At 38.5% G+C, this 24,259-nt stretch overlaps 1 protein-coding gene across 1 annotated transcript in view; it reads right to left on the minus strand.

Annotated features, from left to right (window-relative positions):
• Positions 1-24,259, minus strand: part of abcg5 (ATP-binding cassette, sub-family G (WHITE), member 5) — a 36,026-nt gene that overhangs the window by 2,034 nt on the left and 9,733 nt on the right. The window contains exons 4-12 of the mRNA XM_072580613.1: positions 22,338-22,433; positions 19,206-19,338; positions 18,048-18,187; positions 14,459-14,588; positions 12,332-12,545; positions 10,325-10,530; positions 9,776-9,914; positions 7,131-7,316; positions 626-744 (exon numbers count right to left, since the gene is read on the minus strand). Coding sequence (XP_072436714.1) covers positions 626-744; positions 7,131-7,316; positions 9,776-9,914; positions 10,325-10,530; positions 12,332-12,545; positions 14,459-14,588; positions 18,048-18,187; positions 19,206-19,338; positions 22,338-22,433 — 1,363 coding nt within the window. The remainder of the gene's footprint in view (positions 1-625; positions 745-7,130; positions 7,317-9,775; positions 9,915-10,324; positions 10,531-12,331; positions 12,546-14,458; positions 14,589-18,047; positions 18,188-19,205; positions 19,339-22,337; positions 22,434-24,259) is intronic.

Genomic DNA, 24,259 nt, shown 5'->3' on the forward strand with positions numbered 1-24,259 from the left:
ACATGACGGATAGAACAGGTCCATGCCATCATGCAGGCACCCTGACCAGCACTCCACCCAAAAGCTCCCCTGGACTCTGACACTCACTCCACATCACCAGCAGCCTTTATGAGGAAAGTCAGAACTTTTGTACTTAATTTCCATGGAATCAATATTTATATCTCCTTATATACAAACCTTTTTTATGCATCTATTAAAAATGTAGCTTTCAATTTTAAAAGTCATTTTAAAAACTACATTTCAAAACTGTCAAATCCATAAAAAAACCTGGCAATTTATGAATCCAATTTCTAAATGAGCTATTTAACATGCTAACTCTTAGTATTTAACTATGAAATCTTTTAAGCAAACTCTGCAAGCCAGTTGTGACACCATTAGCAAAACTCATGTTTAATTTTATTTTTTAATTGATTATTCAAAGTTTTGTGAAACATGCCCTTGCTGATTTGCAATAATTGTAAAACATATGGCTCTACTTACTTTAATAATGACCTTAAAGGTGAGTGAGTAACCTTGAATCTAAGTCAGCAACCTTGAACGTTACAGCAACAAAGCTAATTTTATAAATGAAGTGCAAAGTTCATCCCATTTTATTTCATTACAAGCCCTCAAATTAAACACTCACCATTGACACATGTGAAATTTAAACCATAAAATTCGTTAACCATCAGGACTTCCACTCCATATTTCTGAAATGTGAGGTAACTCAGCCACCGGAATGGTTCGGGCATGTCTTCTGCACTTCTTTGGTTATAAAATTAAAGGAAGTCAATATTAAATCATATTGCTTCACAGCAGCTTACTTACCAGTTTTCTGAAATACAATATATTCATACATTTATCCCCTTCCTTTCACTCATCATTTCCTTTAGACACTAAATATACTTCTACAGTTCTAAGAGTCTTTCACCAACAACGTAGTGACCCAGTAACCACAAACCTGTGCTACAGCACAGAGATGGCACAGCTAACACTACCTTGCAATACCAACTACACATTCCTACCCATATTGCCATTTATGTACCAGGCCACACACTTTATCAGTCCATAGGCAAATCTCACCTCACGAACCGCTAAGTCACTGCTACCGTTCCCAAAGTCCACTGTAACCCAACATCTTATTACTACTGTGAGGCCATCATATACAGGAAAGCCTTCAGATGATGCAAAAAAGTTAACTTATATTTACAGAAACCAAGAGTAAACAGAAATTAAACAAACAAAAGCTGCATTTCTCCCCCTGAAGACAAACGGTACTTTACAGTCAATGAATGATCACTATATCCAATGCACATCTATTGAAACTGGGTTTACAATTGGGTCTACTATGGTTTGTAATTTTTGACAAGGTTGCACTCTGAGGTGATGCTCATCCTCTTCCTAGGAAGACTTTTCTGGCTCTATCTTTGTTGCCAGCTTCAGATGTGGAGAGCTTAGTGTGCTAGAATTATGCAGCACACTTTATCCAGACTAATCCAAGCAGTGAAACTTCATTGTCAAGAGGCTCGATGCCTGCTATACCATAGCCCTGGTCAAAGAATGGTTGCATTGCATCTATGCTGCATTTCAGGCACAGGGTTGCATAGTGAAGTCATCAGCCACAGTTGTAGAGGGTAGCCCTTGTCCCCAGTAACCATGCCGTAAGGCATCAGTGCCCTCAAACAGAGCAGGAAAACAAGAATTCTCAAGAATAATGGCAACTCCCAGGGTACTGGGGACAAACTTCTAAGAAGTGGTACTGATGGTCACAGATCAGTTGAGCATTGATAGAATAGAATCATTTTGTATCGATGAACCTAGCTACATGAAGATATGGGCAGAAGTGGATACTGCAGATGCTGGAGATCAGAGTCAAGATTAGTGTGGTGCTGAGAAGCGCAGCAGGTCAAGAAGGGCTTTTGCCTGAAACGTTGATTTTTTTCCAGCTCCTCATTTGCTGCCTGACCTGCTGTGCTTCTCCAGCACCACACTAATATTGACTCTGCATGAAGATATGGCCTTCTCATTGCTATTTTATTATCAAGGCTACAGCACTGACCTCGTCAAATGGAAATGAAATGAACTGATGTGATTTGGCATAAATAGCATCGATCACAGTCTTGATACATTTGTGGATGGATGATTGAGAGATCCCACATGGCTCCCTGCAACGACCCAGTCACACACATGTTTAATAAAGCCATCACTTTGATGGTCACCAGGAGGGAAACACCACCCACACCTTCAGGCATCGAGGATGAAACACTCTGGTCTTCCTTTGAATCTGTCACATTCTGAGGGAACCTTCAGTTGTGATCTCTTCACATGGTGGAAATTGTTTGGATTCCACCAGAAATTATGGTTGTATCTATTTGTCCTCTATCTCTCCACATTTTCACTGCAAGGTAGCAACAGAGATGACCACACCTGCTTGGCTGGGTCCAGCAGACATGCTGACAATTAATAGCTGTGAGGCACATAAGGAATAGAACAGTCAAGTTACATCAACTCCAAATTAAAGCTTAACATGTCTCACTCTATGGAGGAGCATGTTACATTCTAACAAGGAGGGCAATGAAAGAATTCATCTTGGTACTTTGACACAGGATCTTAGTTTAATGAGTGCTCCACCACTCATATAGCAAAGAGAAAGTAGCAGAATCTAAGTGCTGAATGAGCAATGAACCCTTCTCTCCAAACACCAAATCAGCCATGGAAGCCATCACTGCACATAAGACAGTCTTGCATTATACTTCCAGTTCAAGTGGACAGCAAATCAATTCCACTCTGGCAGGTCTTTTATGAACTGAGTCATTGCTAACCTTTGGACTAACACCCTCTCCACCCTATTCCCTGTGCATGTTCTGGCCTATACAGCCTGCTTTTAAAGTCACTTTAGTTTCTCACAGATGTCTATCTACAAATTATGCAGCTAATGATATGGTTGGCATTGCCTGTGACCAGCATTTACATTCCACATACATGTACAATTCATGCTTTTCACATGCACGATGATGTGATTGCAAATTATGTTAAGCTGCAATCTGTGGGTGCATGAGAATTGCGCAGAAATGGAGCCCACGTCTTTGGTCATCAAACCGGACTGGCTTCATCCACTGAGGTGTGCTAATATCCATATTCACTTTTAGCAAGTTGCAGATCATGGAAAGCAATGCAGTTCGTGGTAAATACGACAAGTACTAAGCTTTGCCTGGTCATCAGGTAGCCCATCCTCCTCCCCCCAATGTCTTTCCACCTAGCACTCACTGGACAGCTTTTGATCAAAGTCTAGTATGTCCTGATCCACCTTGAACTGAGTCTGCCAGTCTTCCTTACCTGCTGAGCTCTGCCACAAGGGTTTGGCAATGCCATTGTGCTGCACAGTCCCCACAATGCGACAACTGTAGTGGTGACGACTGCCTATTGCCTGCCTCTCCCCTTGTGTAGCATCCTATGTTCTCCCATTACCAGTAACCCCACCCCCCCTCCCCAACACACACACACACACACACACACACATTGAATTATCCCTATTACCACCCTTTTTCAGTGCTGTATCCCATTCTGCTGCCTAAAATCTCCATCTGATCCTTCTACCCCAATGTCTACATTGTCCCATTCCCCAGACTATACTAAGATGGAGCCATTGAAAGTGATTGCTCCAAGAGGGCAACTGATCGTGCCTAGGCACCTGGACTGTGAATGGACACTGCCCCGACTGACTGGATCCCTGATTGACTCTTCCCTCACTTAACTTGGAGGGCTACCCCTTCAACTTGGAGACATGGCATTTAGTTGAAAAACAGTGTTTGTTGAGCAGATAACTGGCACATGCTGTACGTATGACATTGATGTAACACAGCCATCCAGCAACACATCCAACCCCTGTCTGATGACTGCTGATACACTGCCTAGCTTGGTTTCTGCACTGAACAGCAAGGCAAGGCAAGCCTTTCAGCTGTGCCAAGCACAAGGACACAGGGTAAAGTAAGGCATTCAGGTCGACATCCAGGTAGGCATTAAGTGAGTGAGCACTAAGAGAGCAACCCAGCAGCCTGGAGATGTGGTTTGGTCCAACCCATTAGCTGGGTGCCTGTCCCTGTCTGCAAATTGTCCTCGCAGCAACCTTTTGGTAATAACTGCAGGTGCACTTGAAAGTGCAGCATTACAGTGTAAAGATATACTTTATATGGATTGGAGATGAACCACAATGATGTGGGGAGGCTGGCACATGTTGTAAAACAGCATCTGTGAACATGGGAATGTGTGGCTGCTGCTCATACAGCATGCTCTGAAATGTAGGTGTCAAGTGTCCAAGATGGAGTGAGTGGTAAGCTGGAGTTATCAGACACCCGCTCAGACTTTTGAGATGGGAATTCTCGGCATCTATTTTCTATCCGGCATATGGTAGAGTAGCAGCTTGCATATTAATGAGGTAAGTTTCAGTATTAATGAGGGTAGTAACAAGTAAACATCCCCATTAATAGGCATCTCACTGCTCCCTCGTGAGAATCTTATCTGGAACACTTAGATAATGTGTCTTGTTGCTCCCAGTGTTGAGAAAGGCTTTGTTTAACTTCGAAGACCAAACGACCATCAGAAATGGGAACAGGTGTAGGCCATTTAGCCCCTCAAACCTGCTGTCCAATTCATTAATATCCTGGCTGACCTGACACTCCTCACATCCACTTCCCTATGTTTTCCCCAGAACCCCTCCTGATCAAGAATATATCTATCTCAGTCTTAAATCCACTCAAGGACTCTGCTCCCAGAACTCTGTCAAGGAGTTCCAAAGACTATCAAATCTCAGAGAAGAAATTCCTTATCTTAGTCCTAAATTGATGACCCATTATTCTGAGGTTATGCTCTGTGGTCTTAAGCTCTCCTTTGAAGATTCTGAAGAAGGTTCCACCAAAAACATTGACTTCTCCACATCCTGATGCTGTCTGGCTTGCTGTGTTCTTCCAGTCTCCTGCCTATCTCCCATGAAGGGAAGCATCCATTCAGCATTTAGCCCTGTCAAACTCCTTAAGAATCCTGTATATTTCAAAACGATCACCACTTACTCTTCAAAACTTCAATGAATAATGTTGTAATTTTTTATTCTTTGCTCATAAAACAATCCCTCTAAGTGAACCTTCTCTGACCTACCTCCAATAAATTAATATCTTCCTTAAATATGGGGACCAAAACTGTTTACTGTACACCAGACACGGTCTCATCAGTACCTTGACTGTTTGCAGGAAGACTTTCCTACTGTTATGAGATTCTCCCAGAGGTAAGATGCCAAATGGATCTATTGGAACCCCAACTGAGCAAAGGTGATCAGGTGAATGCTGTGCTAGAGTTGTTTGAAACCACTGCCAATTACACATTCCATTTACTAATGTTAGATGGTGGACAGATGGAGAGGCAACTAATTGGATTGGACTTAGAGTCATAGGGATATACAGGACAGAAACAGATCCTTCGGTCCAACCCATCCATGCCGACCAGATATCCCAACCCAATCTAGTCCCACCTGCCAGCATCCAGCCCATATCCCTCCAAAGCCTTCCTATTCTTATGCCCATCCAAATACCTTTTAATTGTACCAGCCTCCACCTCATCTTCTGGCAGCTCATTCCATACATGCACCACCCTCTGCGAGAAAAAGTTGCCCCTTCGGTCCTTACTAAATCTTTCCCCTCTCACCTTAATCTTACGCCTTCTAGTTTTGGACTCTCCCACCCTGGGAGAAAGGCCTTGTCTATTTACTCTATGCATTGCCCCTCAGGATTTTATAAACCTCTATAAGGTCACCCCTTAGCCTCCGATGCTCCAGGGAAAACAGTCCAGCCTATCCTTATCGCTCAAACCCTCCAACCCTGGCAACATCCTTGTAAATATTTTCTGAACCCTTCCAAGTTTCACAACATCCTTCCTATAGCAGGGAGACCAGAATTGCACGCAACATTCCAAAAGTGGCCTAACCATTACTTCACAACTCCTACACTCAATGCACTGACCAATGAAGGCAAGCATACCAAACGCCTTCTCCACTATCCTATCTACCTGCAACTCCAGTTTTAACGATGAATTACACTCCAAGGTCTCTTCGTTAGCAACTCTCTAGGTCCTTACCGTTAAGTGTATAAGTCCTGCCCTGATTTGTCTTTCCAAAATTCAGCACCTCACATTTGTTAAAGATATTTTCAAATTGCATATAGGATTATTATTTGCAGCGTTTGTTGCAAGCTTCCAGTCTTTAAGAGTCAACTACTAGACATTGACTTTTCAATATTCTGTGGATAGACTTGCTGGGCAATTTTCCACTTTGTAAATTAGATAATTGTTGTAACTATCTGGAACAGTTGGACTAGCCTTGCAATCTTTTATCATAAAATTATGAAATTCTGGAGGGGTCTGAGAGAATCAGAATTATTTGTGATAATATTTTACTCAGGTTTGCTTTCACTCATCACCAGTAAATAATACCTTTATTAATTTTCTTTAGTTTCTATTATGTACATTGAAGGTAGAACTAACAAGGAAATGTCAGAAACTTGAATGAAAATACTTTTTAGCAAAATGTCTGTCCCATCAAGTGTATTAGCTCATCTTCTCAATGTCTAGTAGATCTCAAAACTGCATCAAACTCTGCAGAAGGCTTGCCAAATGTTGAAAGGATGAATACATGAAGAGGAGGGGAATCCTGGCTGAATATACGAATTGGAAGGGAATAGAGGGATACAGATCCTGTAAGTTGAGATAGCTTTAGTAATGGAAGGGCAAAAGGTGTTGGTGCAGGCTCGAAGGGCTGAAAGGCCTGCTCCTGTGCTGTATTGTTCTTTGAAAATAGGCCTGAAAGAGGCCGATGCATGCTCTTTCCTCTTAAGTGTCCGTACTGAGTGATAACTCAATGCATTTCATTGCAGCTCAATTCTATCCCATTTCTACTAGGCCACGGCTATTTGGTTTGGCTTACACATATCCCCAAGTAATTAACTGCTAATTTTGAAAACATTTGTAATAACAAAGGACAGGTCATACATAGATCCAAATGTAGCATAATCCAATATTGACAGTTCTATAAATATAGAAGTCCATCCTTGCATAACAATATGTTCAACAATGCTATATGGGTCATATTGCATTCCAAAATCTCTTACCTTAAAAAACCTGATCCAAGTAGAATTCCTGCTACATTAATTAAAGCCACAGCACTGTTTACAATATTTGGATTCTGAACAACACCAAGCAAGATCAGTGTCAGTAGTTCACCAACTAGATGTGGCACTATGAGTACAGCAAAGAAACATCCAAACCGTTCCCACATTGGAAACATTCCCAAAGTCCTGAAACACAAGACAGGCAAGTACAATTAGTTAAAATAACTTTCTTCTCCATATGATAAAAATTATAGAAGCAAAAATCGTTATAATCTCTAAGATTATAGGGCGGCATGGTGGCTCAGTGGCTAGCACGGCTGCCTCACAACGTGAGGCACCTGGGTTTGATTCCAGCCTCGGGGACTGTCTGTGTGGAGTTTGCACACTCTCCCCATATCTGCGTGGGTTTCCTCCAGGTGCTCTGGTTTCCTTCTACAATCCAGTGATGTGCAGGTTATGTGTATTGGCCGTGCTAAATTGTCCATAGTGTTCGGGGATGTATAGGATAGATTAGATTACTTACAGTGTGGAAACAGGCCCTTCGGCCCAACAAGTCCACACCAACCCGCCGAAGCATAACCCACCCATTCCCATACATTTACCCCTCTACCTAACACTACGGGCAATTCAGCATGGATAGATGCATAAGTCAGGGGTAAATATAGAGTAATGGGTTTGGGTGGGATACTCGAAGGGTTAGTGTGGACTTGTTGCGCCAAAGGGCCTGTTTCCATACTGTAGGCATTATGTTGTAGAGGATAAAACCAATATGCGTAGGAAATCAAAGCATTGAGAAAAGATAGAGATAATAGGTCATTCTGCAACTCAAGACCAAACCTAATAAGTCAAATGTATTGTTCTGATATCTATTCTAAAAAACACTTTTCACTGTTCCCATTGACTCCTTCTGTTCTTGTATACTTTGAAGTAAAAGGTTACAATTGCCTTACCGATTATTTCAAATATTTTGACAAAATCCCAGTTTAACCAACTTTTGCATTTGTGTTCAGACTTCTGAATCCTTTGAAATGCCATTTATCTTTGTAAATTGGCCTATACATGGCTGGAAATTACAGTGCAATTGTGATATTTTCGTTTCTACAATATTTCCAAAATCAGTGAATCCAGGATTGAGGAATTTCTAATGAAAATTATGTTCCTTACAAATTGAGTCTCTGTGATCCCTGGTGCTGATTTAGAAAAGTGTTGTAATAAAAGCAAGGCTCAGTCACAAAATTGGCTACAACCCCAGAATGAATTAATCACTATTCAGAGCTTTTGTTAATTGTGCTTGTTTATAGGACCTTGATTAAGCTGCCAAAAGGAATGTTTCAAAACCTTTTAAAATTAATTTTATTTGAACTTACTAAGAAACTGACTGTCAAACCCCAAAAGAACCAAATGGGCTGTAAGTTTTTTTAAACAATCTTCAATAATTTAAAATCAGATTATGCACAGGATTAACACAATTAATTTTTGTATTAAATATGTCTTCAGCTATGTTAATCCAAATGTAGCATTGTTAAATATATCAGAAATTATTTTGTGACAGATTTTGTATTTGCTGATAATAAATGTGGCCAAGTGGAAATACTAGAAATAAAAGACATGTCAAAGCCTGTGCAGGTTTGGTAAAAACTTGTGTCCGAATCACCAATTCTGCCCAAAGTGAAACATTGTACTCTTAGTATTCTAAGAGAGCTAAATTTTGACCTTGCCTGGAGATGATATTCTAATTATTTTTACATGTTAATTAAGGAGAGAACTTGGTCAAGTTATTTGGGCTGTTTCTAGTTTGGGTCATAGTGTAAAATGGTTGCTGTGGAATCAGCTGTTCATTATGAATACCTTCTGATTCCCATTTCCGTATCAAATCAACTGCCTTTCAAAATATCAGCCACTTTATATTGTCACCAAAAGTCCAAATTATCTCCATAAGTAAATGATCCCAAAACAAACATTTCCTCTGATCAATAGTGAACAAGTATAAACTTATACTTCCTGAATGCAAATACTATCAAAATTACAAAGCAATCAGAGAAATTCTGTGATGTCATGAACACACAATAGGAAATCTTCTTCCATAATTCGCTGTTACCTATAATTAATTTATTTACAGATGTTTTAAGTTAATTTTAATTTGTCTCCTATTCTTTGTACAATCTTGCACCTCATACTGTTCTCAGGCAGTTATATGACATGCTTCCAGGTTGATGGTAAAATTATTTGACCCTAATTATATGATAGCCTGACAGTTTAAAAAGATATTCCAAGTTTGGAGTTTGGCAGAGTATCCTTTAGTCAAACTTGTTACCAGTCAAAACTAATCTCTCAATTCTTTTTTTACCTGAGCTAAAAAATGTTACATTTAAAGTTCTTCAATAAATTCAGGATTGATCTGGTCCCATGATTATGATGATATTTTGTGTTACAACTTCCTTTACTAAATTCATAATTTACATGTTGCACAAAATAATCTGGGAAAGAATAGCACTCTATATATTTAAAGAATGCAAAAGTAAGAATATCAGTTTCCAAATAAACGAGTCTTGTTAATGCAAAACCACAAATTTTTGGTTTAGTCCCATTTCTTTATTGGAACATATCCATAAAATGTTACTGTGATTAGCAAAAATAATTCTTACCAGTAGACAAAGAAGCTGTAAAAAGCCACACTGACGACGCTGAAGGGAATGATGTGAATAATATAAGCCACCAACATCAGCCATTTTGGATAAAGACCATCTGAACTTTCTTGGTCACCAACAGCCCGTAATGAAGGATCTGAAGATTTTATAAAGAAGCAAATATTATTAAAGTACCAATGTTATAAAAAATAAACAGTTCAAACTTGTACACGCCAAATCATAAATATATTTTTAGTGATGAAAATGCTACAAAATATTTATTTTTAAAAAAATAACCTGCATGAGAAATTCTGTACAACTGCCAGAACCTTGAAATCTACCCCTCCATGTAAGTAAGACATATTTCAGTAAACCATGAGTCAACGTACACCTTCCATTTGAAGACATTATATGCAATATTAGTTGGCTTAATCCACTTAAGTTTCTCCCCTAGAATGTTTTGTACTGAGTATTGTGAAAGTACAATTTACTTTTATAATCAACAATTCATTGAAATTAAATTGATCACACATAAACCTATAAACCAAAACAGGTTTACTGACGTACATAAAGCGACAGCATTCAGCATCCCAGTATAAGGTGAGGCACCTATGCTTTGGTAGATTATCCCAATTCGGTCTTGCACTGCACCCTTCTCTGGATCACTATTCAGTTTCATCAAAAAAAACACCACAAACAGACCATAGAGCAGATTTTGGGATAGACGCATGATAATCCCAGTCTTGTTTCTAGATAAGTTCCTTACAATTCGTCTACAATGAAAAGGGAGAAGAAATCAGTGATTGTATTCAAAAGTGCACAAATATATTAAGAGATGGAAAATATTTTTACAAAGTAATACAAAATGTATAATTTATATATACTTATATAATAAACTTGAAACTCATATTTTAAATATATTAATTCTCCGTTTCCCATATTTTAAATTGCATTTTCCTAACTGGTTGATGACACTGACATGTGGAAGGTTTGCATTAATAATTGCCTTCTTGATGAATTCTTAGTTTGTGTCATTCAGCTTGGGGAAGGGTCAAAGTTAGGAAAAAGTATATAATTTTCTCATAGGGAGGGAAATAGAACTGGATGGCATTTGACAGCAATTCACAGCAATCGAGAAGCAGCCCAGCACCCCTCCAGTTGCCCTCCAGTACTAACCATGGGAAGATTGCGGTACAGTAAAAGAGGCAGAACTATAATTTACCTATTAGAGCTTGGCAAGAGTGGCATGGATTAATTTCACCGATAACTTTTGTCTTTCTTTTGATCTTGTGTATTTCCTTAATTCAACATATCAGCAATTAATTACCAAGTCACTCTTTGCCATTCACCTCGAAGTAACAAAACAATCTTTTTTTCTCAGGATGATTCATGGTTTTGATTTTATTAAGTCAAATTCTGTAATTTTCTACAGGAACAGCTGGGTGCAGAGAATGATCTTACAGTATATTACAGTAGTGCTCTGATTGTGTTACTGGATCTGTACTATTAATTTTAAAAAAGGGGAATGCTAGCCTTGTGATAGCGTTATTGAACTTACAATCCAGAGACCTGGACCACTACTCAAGATTCACACCAATACAATTAACTCCACATTATCTTCTTAAATGGTGCAAGAATGTTACTCAATAGTATCAAACCACAACAGAAATAAAACAGTTGGTGTACCTATACCATATGAAGGACAATTAGGGATAGGCAGTCATTGCTGACATTACCAGCAATACTCACATCCCAAGAATAAATAAAGAAACCCTTCATGTTTACAAAATGTTTTATCACTATCCTTCTTCCACACTAACCTGCCGTGGCGCAATGCTGCTGCTTGTTGCTGGCCATTCAGCTTTGAGAACATGGCCACCATCCTTAAATAGAAAGGGAACTCACTTGTTAGCCATCAATTAGTCAATTTTGGGAAAAATAGGTGAACAACCATTGCCCACAGAGAGCATGCTTTTAACCCCCTTTTTTTAAAATTCATTCATGGGATGTGGGCATTGCTGGCTGGCCAGCATTTATTGCCTTTGAGGAGGTGGTGATGAGATGCCTTCTTGAACCACTACAGTCCACGTGCCATAGGTTGACCCACAATGCTCTCTAAGAGGGAATTCCAGAACTTTCACCTTGTGAAAGTGAAGGAACAGCAATATATTTACAAGTCAGAATGGTGAATGGCATGGTGGGGAACGTGCAGGTGGTGATGTTTCTACATACCTGCTGCCCTTGTCCTTCTAGATGTAAGTGGTCATGGTTTTGGAAGGTGCTGTCTAAGGATCTTTGGTGAATTTCTGCAATGCACCTTGTAGATCATACACACTGCTGTTAGTGGTGGAGGGAGTGGATGCTTGTGAAGTGGGGTGCCAATCAAGGAGGCTGCTTTGTCCTTGATGGTGTCAAAATATTGAGTGTTGATGGCAGGGTTCTGAAGCAAAAATGGGAAATATAGCCCTTCATCTCCTACAATTTAAATCTGAATAATTTTGATACGTAAAAAACTTTGATACTTTGATAGAGCTAATATACATTGTAATGAATAATATATAAATGTAGGTATACCTGATCAGTATCCAGAGTTTAGCAGTCGTATTTGGAGATGCTCTGCTCTTGAAAGGAATAGATGATGATTCTTTTTGTCGCTTTGCTGCTTCAATATTCTCCAACACATTATTAAATATTTTTGATTTTTGATAGGAGAATGAAATCTCTTGGACTCTACTGTATGTTTCAATTTCTCTTTCTTTGCTTCTAGTGTCAACAGATGTTAGATCCACTGCAGGTTAACAAAAGGAACAAATTAAGACAAATGATTTTGTTTGAGTGTGTTCAGTTCATTTCAAACATACTGACGGTACACCTAACATATCTTCTTCCATGTAAATCTTAATTTTAAACAAGAGACAGAGCTATAGCTTGAAAATTTCTGCAATTGCAAATGCAAGAATCAGTGGGAATAGCATGAGTCACAACTTCATTAACTTGATCACTTCAAATGCCCATTCTGCTCATGGTACTGAATTTCTTAAGGTACTATTATACATGTACACTAAAATGTTATGCTGTTAACTGGAAGACCAGTGATAGTCAATACATGCAATACACTAATGTGGCCCATTTAACTGGCACTCTGACATGTGGTAAGGGGATTCCTTATCAATGTACTGTTCAATTGCAAGTTTCATTGATTGCTTTCCTTTCTCTATTTACACACTGTTCATTATTCACTAGATACAATTAAGGAACTTTGCTGTCTATTTTCAAAAAAAAAGAGACTTGCACCTTCACAATGGCACTGGACAGACAGTAGTAATGAAGGAACTTGCATTCTTCTACACTGAGTCAGCACAGTATTGGGGATCTGCTCCTGATTTTAATCAAATGAAAACATAAAATCAAAAGCAGATACCATTGAACTAGGCTGCAAATACAAAAAGTTTAGCTTTCATGAGCTGAGCTGTTTTCTTTGTCTCCCAATTGAACAACTCAAGAGGACAGCACAAGAAAAGTCCATGAAAAAAATCACAAAAAACAGAATTGGCAGGAGGCCAATGATTCTCTTGATTAAGAACTGTATGGTACTGTATGCCTAAATAGCAAAGTGAAGAATACTACATGGTGGGTGGAACACTTAAATAGTTCTTTTAAAGCATTAGACACACAAAAACACCTCTCAAAAGTGTACATCAGATAGAAGTCCAGGTCAAGAAAAGACTGAATATATGCTTGCACTTAGTACTCTCAATAAGTCTTAGGTTGAACAAGACAGTTTGTAATCCAAGTATCCTATTCAATCACAAGTTTAGCTTACAGCCTCAAATACTCTTCATTATAAAGCCCCTGTTGAACTGCATCATCCGTTTCCATCCCTGATTCTACCCATCAGCTGCTCAGTCACTAATCCTAATCCATGCCCAGGTCACCTCTGGATTTGACAATTCCATTGTTATCTTGGCTGGTGTACAATTTGCACCCTGTATTCATCAGATCATCTAAAGATCTGCTGCACACTACAGTTTCTTTCACCCAACATATTCTTCTTCCTGTCCTCCACTGGGTCTGCACCTACTTCCAACTGACTATTATCTTCATGTTTAAATCTTTCAAATTCTCATCCTTTTCTATCTGTATATTCACCCCAGGCTCTGCAACACCCCTCCTTACCAATCACTATTCCTCTGACCATGTCCATTTTTTGCTTCCCTTGCTCTTCCCATCGCCCTACCATTGACAGATGTGCCTTCAGCTATCACACTGAAATTCTCCCCTTAAATCCTGCTGTCTCTCCACCTCTGCACCATTTTAAAGACCATCTTTAAAATTTACTTTCTTTTTAATCGGTTACCGTATCTCTCTTCATTTCAATGTCCATTTTTTTGTCTGATTACATCTTAAACACCTTGGAACAGTTTCTGATGTTCAACATGTGATACATGAAACAAAGCTGCTGTTAGCAAGTGTTGAATTGACTTTTAAAACTTTTTGAATAATCGAAGAGTGGACAAATCAGAAGAGAAAATTATTAAGAGAGAAAAAAAGTATTATTTGTACGAGATCCAAAATATCAGCCTATCATTTTCATTGTGAACCACTAAACCTGTTATAAACTTCCAGTGCATTTAGAGTTTGATTTCTGATTTACAGCATTCATGATTTTTCTGAGGATTGGATTGAAGAAAGGTCACCTACCGTATAAATCAAATGGATTGCAGTATTCAGGACACTGATAGCCACAGCTGCTGAAAAATTCGACCATTTCTTCACTTCCACCACAAAACACCAATTCTCCGCAGGTCATTATGCCAATTCTGTCAAACAACTTGAGAAATGGGCATTAGGAAACTAATTATACAGGATTGTACATGGACTGTTAAAGATAAACTCCCTTAAGTAGAGATAAATACTGGATATGAAAAAATGCAGCTTGAGAGCTTTGCATCCAAGTTATTAACGTCTCTTTCTTTCAGGTCTCAACTGAGCAACTACATTGTGAACATTTTTTCACTTTTAATTTCAGACTCAGACCATTTGTTTTCTTCTTTTCATTTCTCCTGAAATTATATATAGTTTTGCTCACCTAAGATGACTTTAAGCACTCCAAAACCACAGGACATTGGTAAGTTAATTAGGAGATTGAAAACAATTTGTAAAAGCCCTGGTGTTATAAGCACAATAAAACAACAAATAGGAGCAGGAGCAGATAATATGGCTTGTCAAGCCTGTTCTGCTACACAACACAATCATGACTGATCTTCAACTCCACTTTCCTGCCCACTGCCTATGTCTCTTGATTTCCTCAAAGACCAAAGCCCTTGCTTTAAATGTATTCAGTGGGAGAGACTTCAAAACCCTCTGGAGCAAAGAATCCAAAGATGTATAACCTATTGAGTGAATAAATTTCTCTTTATCCCAGCCTTAAATGATTTGCTCCTTATCCTGAGACCATGTCTCCGTGTTTTAGATTCCCATTCAGTGGAAACAATCACTCAGCATCTACCGGATCAAACCTCCACAGAATCTTACACATTTCAATAAGATCGTTTCTCATTCTCTGATCTAATTTGTTCAGTAAGTAATAATGAGACAACCCCCCTCATCTCGGGGGCTAATTTAATGAAAAGTAATAAAATACTGCAGGTGCTAGGAAGTTATTAAATAGATGTGCTAAAGAAACTCAGCAGGTCCAGGAGCATCTGTGGAGCGGGAAACTGAATACATGAAATCCACCATGACTTTTCTTCATAACACAGTGGACTCAAGATGTTAATTCTTTGAACCTCCACAGATGCTGCCGGAGCTGCAGAGTTTCTCCAGCATTTCCAGTTTTATTACTAATTTAGGAACTAATTTTATTATTAATTCACTATACTCTTTTCAATGCAAATGTACAAACATTTTCTTAAATATGGAGATCAAAACTACACAGTATTGTAGATGTGATTTCACCAAAATCCTGTCCATTATGTAATGAGACATCTTCATTCCTGTACACCAAAACTGCCGCTTCCTAATTGCTTGCTTAACTACATGCTAAATTTCTGTGTAACTTACAAGAGCAAACCCAAGTCTCTTTAAACATCAGGATTTAGAAGCTTCACAACTTTTAAAAAATATCCTGATCTTCTGTTCATAAAGAACCTCACACCTCCCTACATTGCAATCCACCTACCATCATATTGCCTAATCAATTAACCCATCTGTCTTAAAAGCCACCTTGTATCTTCCCACAGTTCATCTTTCCAAATGATATTCAAGAATAGAGAGACCTTGGTATATATGTACTTCGGTCATTATGGCAGCAGGACAAGGTGGAGAGAGCTATCTGGAAAGCATTTGGATTCTACGCTTCATTAATGGGGGCATAGAACTGAAGAGCAGGGAAGTTATGATGAACTTATAGGACACTGTTTTGACCTCAGCAGGTGTACTTATAACAATTCTAGGCATCACACTCTAGGAAGGATGTGAATGCAATAGAGAGAGTGCAGAAGAGTTTACAACAATGGTTCCAGGAATGAGACACTTCAGTTACGAGGGGAGATTGAAGAGTTTGGGATTTTTTTCCCTGGAAAGAATACCAAGAAAAAAATGTTGATAAAAGATTTCAAAATCCTGAGAAGTCTGGACAGAATGGATAGAGAGAAACAGTTCACATTTTAGAGGGTCAATTCAGACTAAATGGACAGATTGGCCACTTTTTGCACCGTACGAATTCTATGATTCTAACCAAGACACTATTTGTTGTTAAATGTGTTTATTGTTAAACACGTATTAATCGGAAAAGCAATTGCAGCATTACAATTACACCGACATTTCAAGATTTCAAAATTTTCCTACGCAAATCTTGCATAAATCGTTAATATGTCAACACATATTACAAAGATATTAAGTAAAAGCCTATGTTATTGAACACTGTGTAGACAATCTTTTTTTAAAAATTTGTTTATGGAATATGGGCATCACTGGCTCGGCAAATATTTATTGCCTATTCCTGATTGTCCAGAGGACAATTAAAAGTCAACTATATTGCTGGGATCTGGAGCTACATGTAGGCCAGAGCAGGTAAGGATAGCAGATTTCCTTCCCTAAAGGACAGTAGTGAACCAGATAGTTTTTTGCAACAATCAACAGTCCTAACTATGATTGTCTTTGGACCAACTCTATTATTTAATTCCAACATTTTATTGAATTCAAATTTACACAGATGAAAAATAATTATTTTAGTTCCCAGATGACTAAATGTTAAATCATCATCAGATCAATGTTAATTTGATTTATGTGGCTTTCTATTATGAGATTTTGTGACGAGAATGGTTAACATTGATGGGGATGGAATGTCATTGATGACACTTACATATAAGAGACCCATTGTCTGGTGATCCAATATCCTGGGAGATGGGACCAGACTTGTCCCGAGTCTTGTCCTGATGCTGTATTCAGGTCTTAATTTGCAATTAACAGTGCTTTATTATTTGAAGCTTGTGCAATTTTCATGCTAGGGGATGACATCTGTACCAGGATGTCCGCTATTTACATTGTAGTATGTACTTTTGTATCCCAGCATTAGATTTTTGTGGGTAGAGGATTCTGAGCTACAAAGCAACCAACAGGGTAAGGAAGGCAGGTTCAGCAAAGTTAACCTTGGCAGATGGAACAGAACCTGCTCTCTGATGGTCAACAATGTCAAACTAGCAAGCATGAAATTTCTTTCTTTGTGGGATTATTAATCAGTCTTAATTTGTAATTGAACCAGGGAGAATATTAAAGAGAGAGACAAATGCATGAACATTAGAACTTTTGAGCAGCACATTTGAGTTCTGCTTTTATAGCAACTGGTAAACTACAAGAGTGAATTTAGCTTCATTTGATTTGTTGGAAATTAAATAAACCACTAGTGAGAGTTTTAAAACAACTTTCGATCCATACTAGTTTATGATTGAACAAAATCGTAACTGATATTTAAAACAGCTTTCCTGACGGAGCTTGTCTCCTGATTGATGAAATGGTGGTGTTGGCATTATTGTATTTAGTCCACTATCAGATCCCTCAACACAGCTGGAAAATATTTTCTTTAGATGCTATTTGCAACAAAATTGTTCTTTCTAAACCGCAAATAAAGGATGTTACTACAAACAGCTCCTTTAGCCCCAACATATCATAGCACAAATGCACTGCACTACCTCAGCATATAGAATATAAATTTGCAGCAAGATCACACTCAACTCTCAAAACACTTTGCATGACAAAGCTTAATAAACTGCATTTACAGCATACTCACCTTGAAAAGTTCTGATCTCGGTTGATGAATTGTTAAGATAACTATTCTATTCTTATGAGCTAGTTCAGAAAGTAACTGAATAATCTGGTTGGATGTCATACTGTCCAGCCCTGTAGTTGGCTCATCAAGCAAAATCACTTCTGATAGTAAAAACAAGAGGCAATTATTAAAGTATACATTACCTAGAATATCCAAATTATATACAATACTGTAAGATTAAAATTTGATTTCTCACAAAGAATTTTAAATTTAATAAGAATCATTCAAAAAAGATTTATTCTTGTCAACATACACACAGCATTAAGATAAAACTGTACTATAAAGACTCATTAGTTCCATCTCAGTATAGAATGAAATATAATTTCAAAGTTGTGACCAATCACTGTGGGCTCAGAGTAACATCCAACTAACCTTTTATTATACTTGGATTTACTGCTCTCGATTTCAGGGAATCCCACAAAATATTTACAATGCCATTTGACCCTTGGTGCTTCCCTGGATTTCCAAATTAATAGCTCATCCAGAACCATTCTTCTGCCTTCTCCTGTAACCCTGCACATTCTTCCTTCGCAAATTATCATCTAACTGCAATTTGAATATCTCTTTTGAACCCACCTCCATCACAATCTCAGGCAGTGAATTCCAGACCCCAAAACATTCACTCTATAAAGAAGTTTTCCTCATATCACTTTCATTGCTTTTACTAATTATTTTAAATCTGTGCCCTTTCTTCAGTTCTTTCATACGTGGGGATATTTTCTCTTTATCCATTCTGTCCTACTCTGTCATGATTTTGAATACTTCAATTAGATCTCCTCTCAGCTTCTCATCAAGGCAAAACAGACCCAGTTTCTTTCTAATCCACCTTCATAACTGAGATTAAACTATTTTGTAATCACATCCAGGTAGTTTTTGCATAAATATCATATAAACCATTCTATCAGATGATTGCTTGGAGTCAAACTTGGTATTCATTATTTTCTTTGTAAAACATCTGAACTTATTAATTAAATGCCCCAAGATCAGAAAATGCAAGATCTTCCTATAGCACATTTTAATAGGAGTGTTACACAAATGTGTGTGTGTTAACATCACAGTTTACAATTGCATGGTATTAAAGCAAAGTTGGATTAAAATTATATTTAGACATGGTTTTACTGGGATCTTGGAGAAGTTGTGCTGCTATAGAGACCCGACGTCTTTCACCACCAGAAATCCCCCGAAAAATGCGACCTCCAATTACATGATTGGCCACATGACTCAGACTGAGCTCCAACATTACAGACTGCACCTGCAATAACAAGAATATATTGTTTATTAATGCATTTTTCATTGTATTTGAATTTTGTCAAACCTTAGATTTGTAATATATTTACCAGGCAAATTGGAATTTTAAGTCACCAAAATGCAAATAGCATAGAACCAAAGAAAGTAGCCCAAACCAAGAGATATTATGACAAAGAATGCTACCTATTTTTTCTCTCAACCATGTTAGTAAATATAATTATTCAACAAATTGATGCAGAATTAAAATCCACAGCATTTCTCACAGATAGTCAGAGAAGGTATAAAAAAGCTTGATGCTACAGTTTGTTTCAAGCACTGAGGCCACAATGTTGCTGGAGCTAGGGGTACAAAGCCAAAAGTCTTCAAAATGTCAGAAACAACACCTCCTGCTATGCCCACCACGGCCCACACATGCAGCTCATGCTGATATGGACAGCATGGGAGTGTAGGGCATGTGTCTAATGTTTTAAGAGCTGACAGTCAGTAATATCAAACAACCTCCAAACTTATTCTGATGTGCATTCTGCAAAACTGGACGGCACAAGTCCACAGAACATGTCCAATTACAAGGAATCCCCTAGAAGCACTATTTAAAATGACAACTATCCAACTTGCAGGTGAAGTCCTTTTGATCTGCCTTTGCTCTTGCAAAGTTTATGGAAAAATACTGCAGTTTGTTCTGGGTGGAGTTTGTTATTCATGCATCCTGACAGGGAGGACAGATGAACTGCATCCTATATTTTGTATCCTGAAAGTCTTCCCCATTTTTAGAAGCTGCAATTGCAGTCTCTCCTGGTCTCTTATTAGACAGGGAGGTGTAACCAAGAGAGGAATCTCTGTTCAGAGGGAGGTGTGGAGAGCTCTCCACAGAAGGCCCTGACCACCAAGGATCTTCAAAGAGAAAATGTTTTACTCCATATAAAATATAAGCAATGTTTGAGGCACCTATAATTCAACTGATGAAAACAACATTATCAGTAACCATCAAGATCACAATTGTTCTCAACACCTACATAACTGAATCCTTCCAGGTGAAAGCAGCTTATATTGCTAACATTTCCCAGTTTACAAGTTTCTAATAGGTGACATCAGGACAGGAGATGTCATCGTTGCCCACTAACAAGGATGCATAGGCACGTGGCTTTGCCAGGTTAGTGGAATTCCCAATGGTGGAGGGAGCATTGACTGCACCAGTGTGGCTTTGCGGGCTCTATGTTCAAATTGGGAAATGTATTGGAATCACAAAGGGTTCCACTCAGCAATAAGTAGTTGTTATGCAACCATACCAGGACTATCAGGTCAGTCAATGCCTATTATCTGACAGCTTCAATCCTTAGGCAGTCTGCCATTACCATCATCTTTGAATTATCATGAAGAACCAGAGATTGACAACTTGGAGACAAGGGATGTGTCTGATACACATGACTCGTTTGTCATTTGCCACAGGATCCACAGTTTGGGATGGTGGTCAGGAAGAGCTCATCTCTAAAGTTTTATCCAAATTTGCGGTTATCTGTCATGTCCCCCCAAAACCTCACTATGATTAGGGTAGAAAACCTGTAAACACAGAGTCTAGAGGAAGGAAGAAGAAGAGTGGACAGGGAGAAGGCATGCAGGAACCCTTCTCTGGATCTAATTAGGTGAATGCCTAAAAGCACTCAAGTTGCCTGAGGACATCATTCCATCACCACCATTGTTCCACAATTCCCTATTTTTCAATCTCTTCATGTCTTATTCTCAGCCAACATCTCACATAAAAGTCATATACAGAAAACCCTTTTTCAAATAGGTTTATTTAATTGCACATCTAAAAATATACCCAAAACTATGCTATTCCACCTTGTGCATTTCCATGGCATTTTATTTGCCTGTGGTGCCTTCACATGTCATATTGTTCCTAAGCAATGCTACACAAATGTAATAGATGTGTATCTGCAAGAGCTGGCATACAGTCAGCTTCAATGTTTTGGTGGCTCAGAGAATAATTAGGCATCTGATTGAAGGAACAATCTATAACAGCTCTTGCTGAGCCAGTGATCCAGCATCTGGTGCCCACTGTCTCAGTTTCCACAGCAACACCAGCAGGAAAAACCCTATATGCCAGTGCTGGAGTGGAAACTTAGACAGAGGTAAAGAAATCAGACTCAGATTGGTGGTACCATTGCTACAGAGCTCAGCTGAGAAGGTAATCCAGCAATCTGTCTTTCAGCAGTGTACTAGGGGTTATATGGAGCATGAAACTGCTATCTTCTTTCAGCATGGTACCATCACTGCACATTTACAAGTACCCTCACTGTTATCTGTCAGTCAGCCAGTTGGCTAGCATGGCAGCTCATCACTGGAAGATTCATTAAGGGCAGATATTCTTTAATAATTTAAAGTCATTTACACTATAAGTTTATTATTGTAATTATTATAACTGAAATTTCTCATCCCTGGGACCATTCAAAGGGGAACCGCCAAAAACTGTGTTTGCTCCAGACACCTGTGTACCCTGCTCTCCCCCCCTCCACCCTCAAGTGACCCTCACCCTGTGATTAGCCCCCCAGCCCCCCAATCCTGCCCTCACTCACTTTGACCCAATGGCCACAATGATCTCAGGTTTCTGCTGGGTGCACTGCCACCAGGTGTCACAGCTCTATTGGCATTGATGATGATGAGGAGCTTTCATACTCATGGAGCATGAAACTGCTATCGTCTTTCAGACCATCAGCACCCTGCATCAATCATGGGAAGCGGAGGGTAACTTCAGTACCAGGAGGAAATGGGTTCCTTTAGATCTTCACAAATTAATGAAAGCATCCCCCATTAGTTCTCCAACCAAGAGGTGAACCTTATCAGCCCCACAGAATCCCAATCATTTTTTTTTGCAATCAAAAGGCCTTCATTAACAGTCATGATATGAAAAAGGTTTTACGTTAAGCGTACTAAAATCTAAATTTCTTGCAACTGACATCTGTAGAGTACCTTGTTTAGCCCAGATTCAGAAAAAGCAAACTGTACCTTTCTTTTGATGGCGTTAGAATGGCCACGTAGTGCTAGTAAAGCTGTATAAATCAGGGTCTCTTCCACTGTGAGGTAGCTGAGTAAATTGTCACTCTGCAAAACAAAAAGAATGAGTCTTAAAAATTAAGTGTGGCAAGAAAGAATATGTTCTTCTGTCCCTGAGAAGTGATTTGTGGCATGGACGTGTTTGTGCGTGAAATGGGGAATGAGTGGTAGAGGGTCAGAGAGGTTGGCTGCAGGAGGAGGAATGTATAGTACACATGTGGCAGCAGTCTGCCATTCGTATCTTGCTCAAGAAGCGAGTCTTTCAGTGTGGCTATGTTGTGCTAGTTTGAATAGTGGACATCAGTAAGTTATTCAAATGCAAAATACCATTACAAACAAGCCTCAGTAATATCTGCTCAAATATATATTCTCCATTATAAGTTACTGGGCAATCATTTGCAAGAACTGTTGATTTTTCTCCTTTTTTAAAAATGATCACAAATACTGGCTGTTGCCCTCTATATCTTGTTATGAGTGAGAACAACAACCCTGGCACCAGCGATATGTATTTAGCAAGAGTTTTATTTGTGCTTTTTTAAAAAAAAACTCTATATATGTATTATGTAACCTAAAACAGTTCAATAATTTTTCAGGAATATGTAAGACCACATCAACATCATAATCTTTTGTGAAATGATCTGTTGTTAGATAACTCATTAATGGTAAAGTATTTCCGTTATTTTATACTTGTAATCATCTGTATAATCTAAACGATTTCTGTGAAAGGTATATAATATGCCTAAAAAAGAAAACTAGGTTCATTCAGAGATCAGGATTCAGTTAGTTTCAAAATGCAATAGCCTAAAAAACAGATGATATGTCTGCAGTATATCCAAGGATGGAAGCAAGCCATTCCATTCAAAGACAGGACTTAGTGCTTGAACATATGTTCTAGTGCTAGCTCTATCAGAATTTATAAAGTAAATGTTTAAATTTTCTTTGTTAACAGTCAAATTTTGAAAGTATATCTAAGCCTTTCAACCTCTGATTGGATCCATCTAAACCCAGACAGATATAAATAGATCAGACAATCTGAAAACAATCAAGCAACTGTAAACATCAATGTCCTTGGTCTCTGTAAACATCAAAGTACATTCTCAGCCAAGTTCAAACCCTCAAACCCATTACCAATCTATCAATTAAGTCATTTCTTGCAGGTTGGAAAATATTTGGCATTTGAGTAGTGTCAGCCCATAACTGAAATCAGAAGTTCACCATATCTTCCCAACTCAACACTGTGTTTGGACTCCCAATTACATCAGCTTGAGATTTTCTATATCTTTGAACAGTGTGCAAATTTTGGCAGCCACCTACAAAAATGAAAAATTCACACAGTTGACTTGTTCTTTTCTAATACAATGATCCTTACATAATTGTGACATCACAAATATCACTTCAGCTTCATAATTCAACAAAATGCATTCTTGAACTGGTGTTGCTCAATTAATCACTGATTATTTTGTCATGTGTACAGGTCATGAAGATCATAAATTGTACTAAAGACACAACTTTTGTTTTATATATCAAAATGAACTTTGGAATGTTCAAATGAAGAATGGACTGATAGTTAACATTTCAATCCTATGACCACTAGTTGTCATGAATCACATGATGCAAATTGGCAGTAATTTCATGAAGGATTTTAATCTACAGTTACCAGGGCACTTGGGCATCATCCTCCCAAAATATCTCACCCTTGTATTATGTGGACCTTGCAGTCCACAATCACTAGAACATAGAACATAGAACATAGAAAAATACAGCGCAGTACAGGCCCTTTGGCCCTTGATGTTGCACCGATCCAAGCCCACCTAATCTACACTAGCCCACTATCCTCCATATGCCTATCCTATGCCCGTTTAAATGATCGGTTT

Source organism: Chiloscyllium punctatum, chromosome 11 (genome assembly GCF_047496795.1).
Source record: "Chiloscyllium punctatum isolate Juve2018m chromosome 11, sChiPun1.3, whole genome shotgun sequence".
Taxonomy (NCBI): domain Eukaryota; kingdom Metazoa; phylum Chordata; class Chondrichthyes; order Orectolobiformes; family Hemiscylliidae; genus Chiloscyllium; species Chiloscyllium punctatum.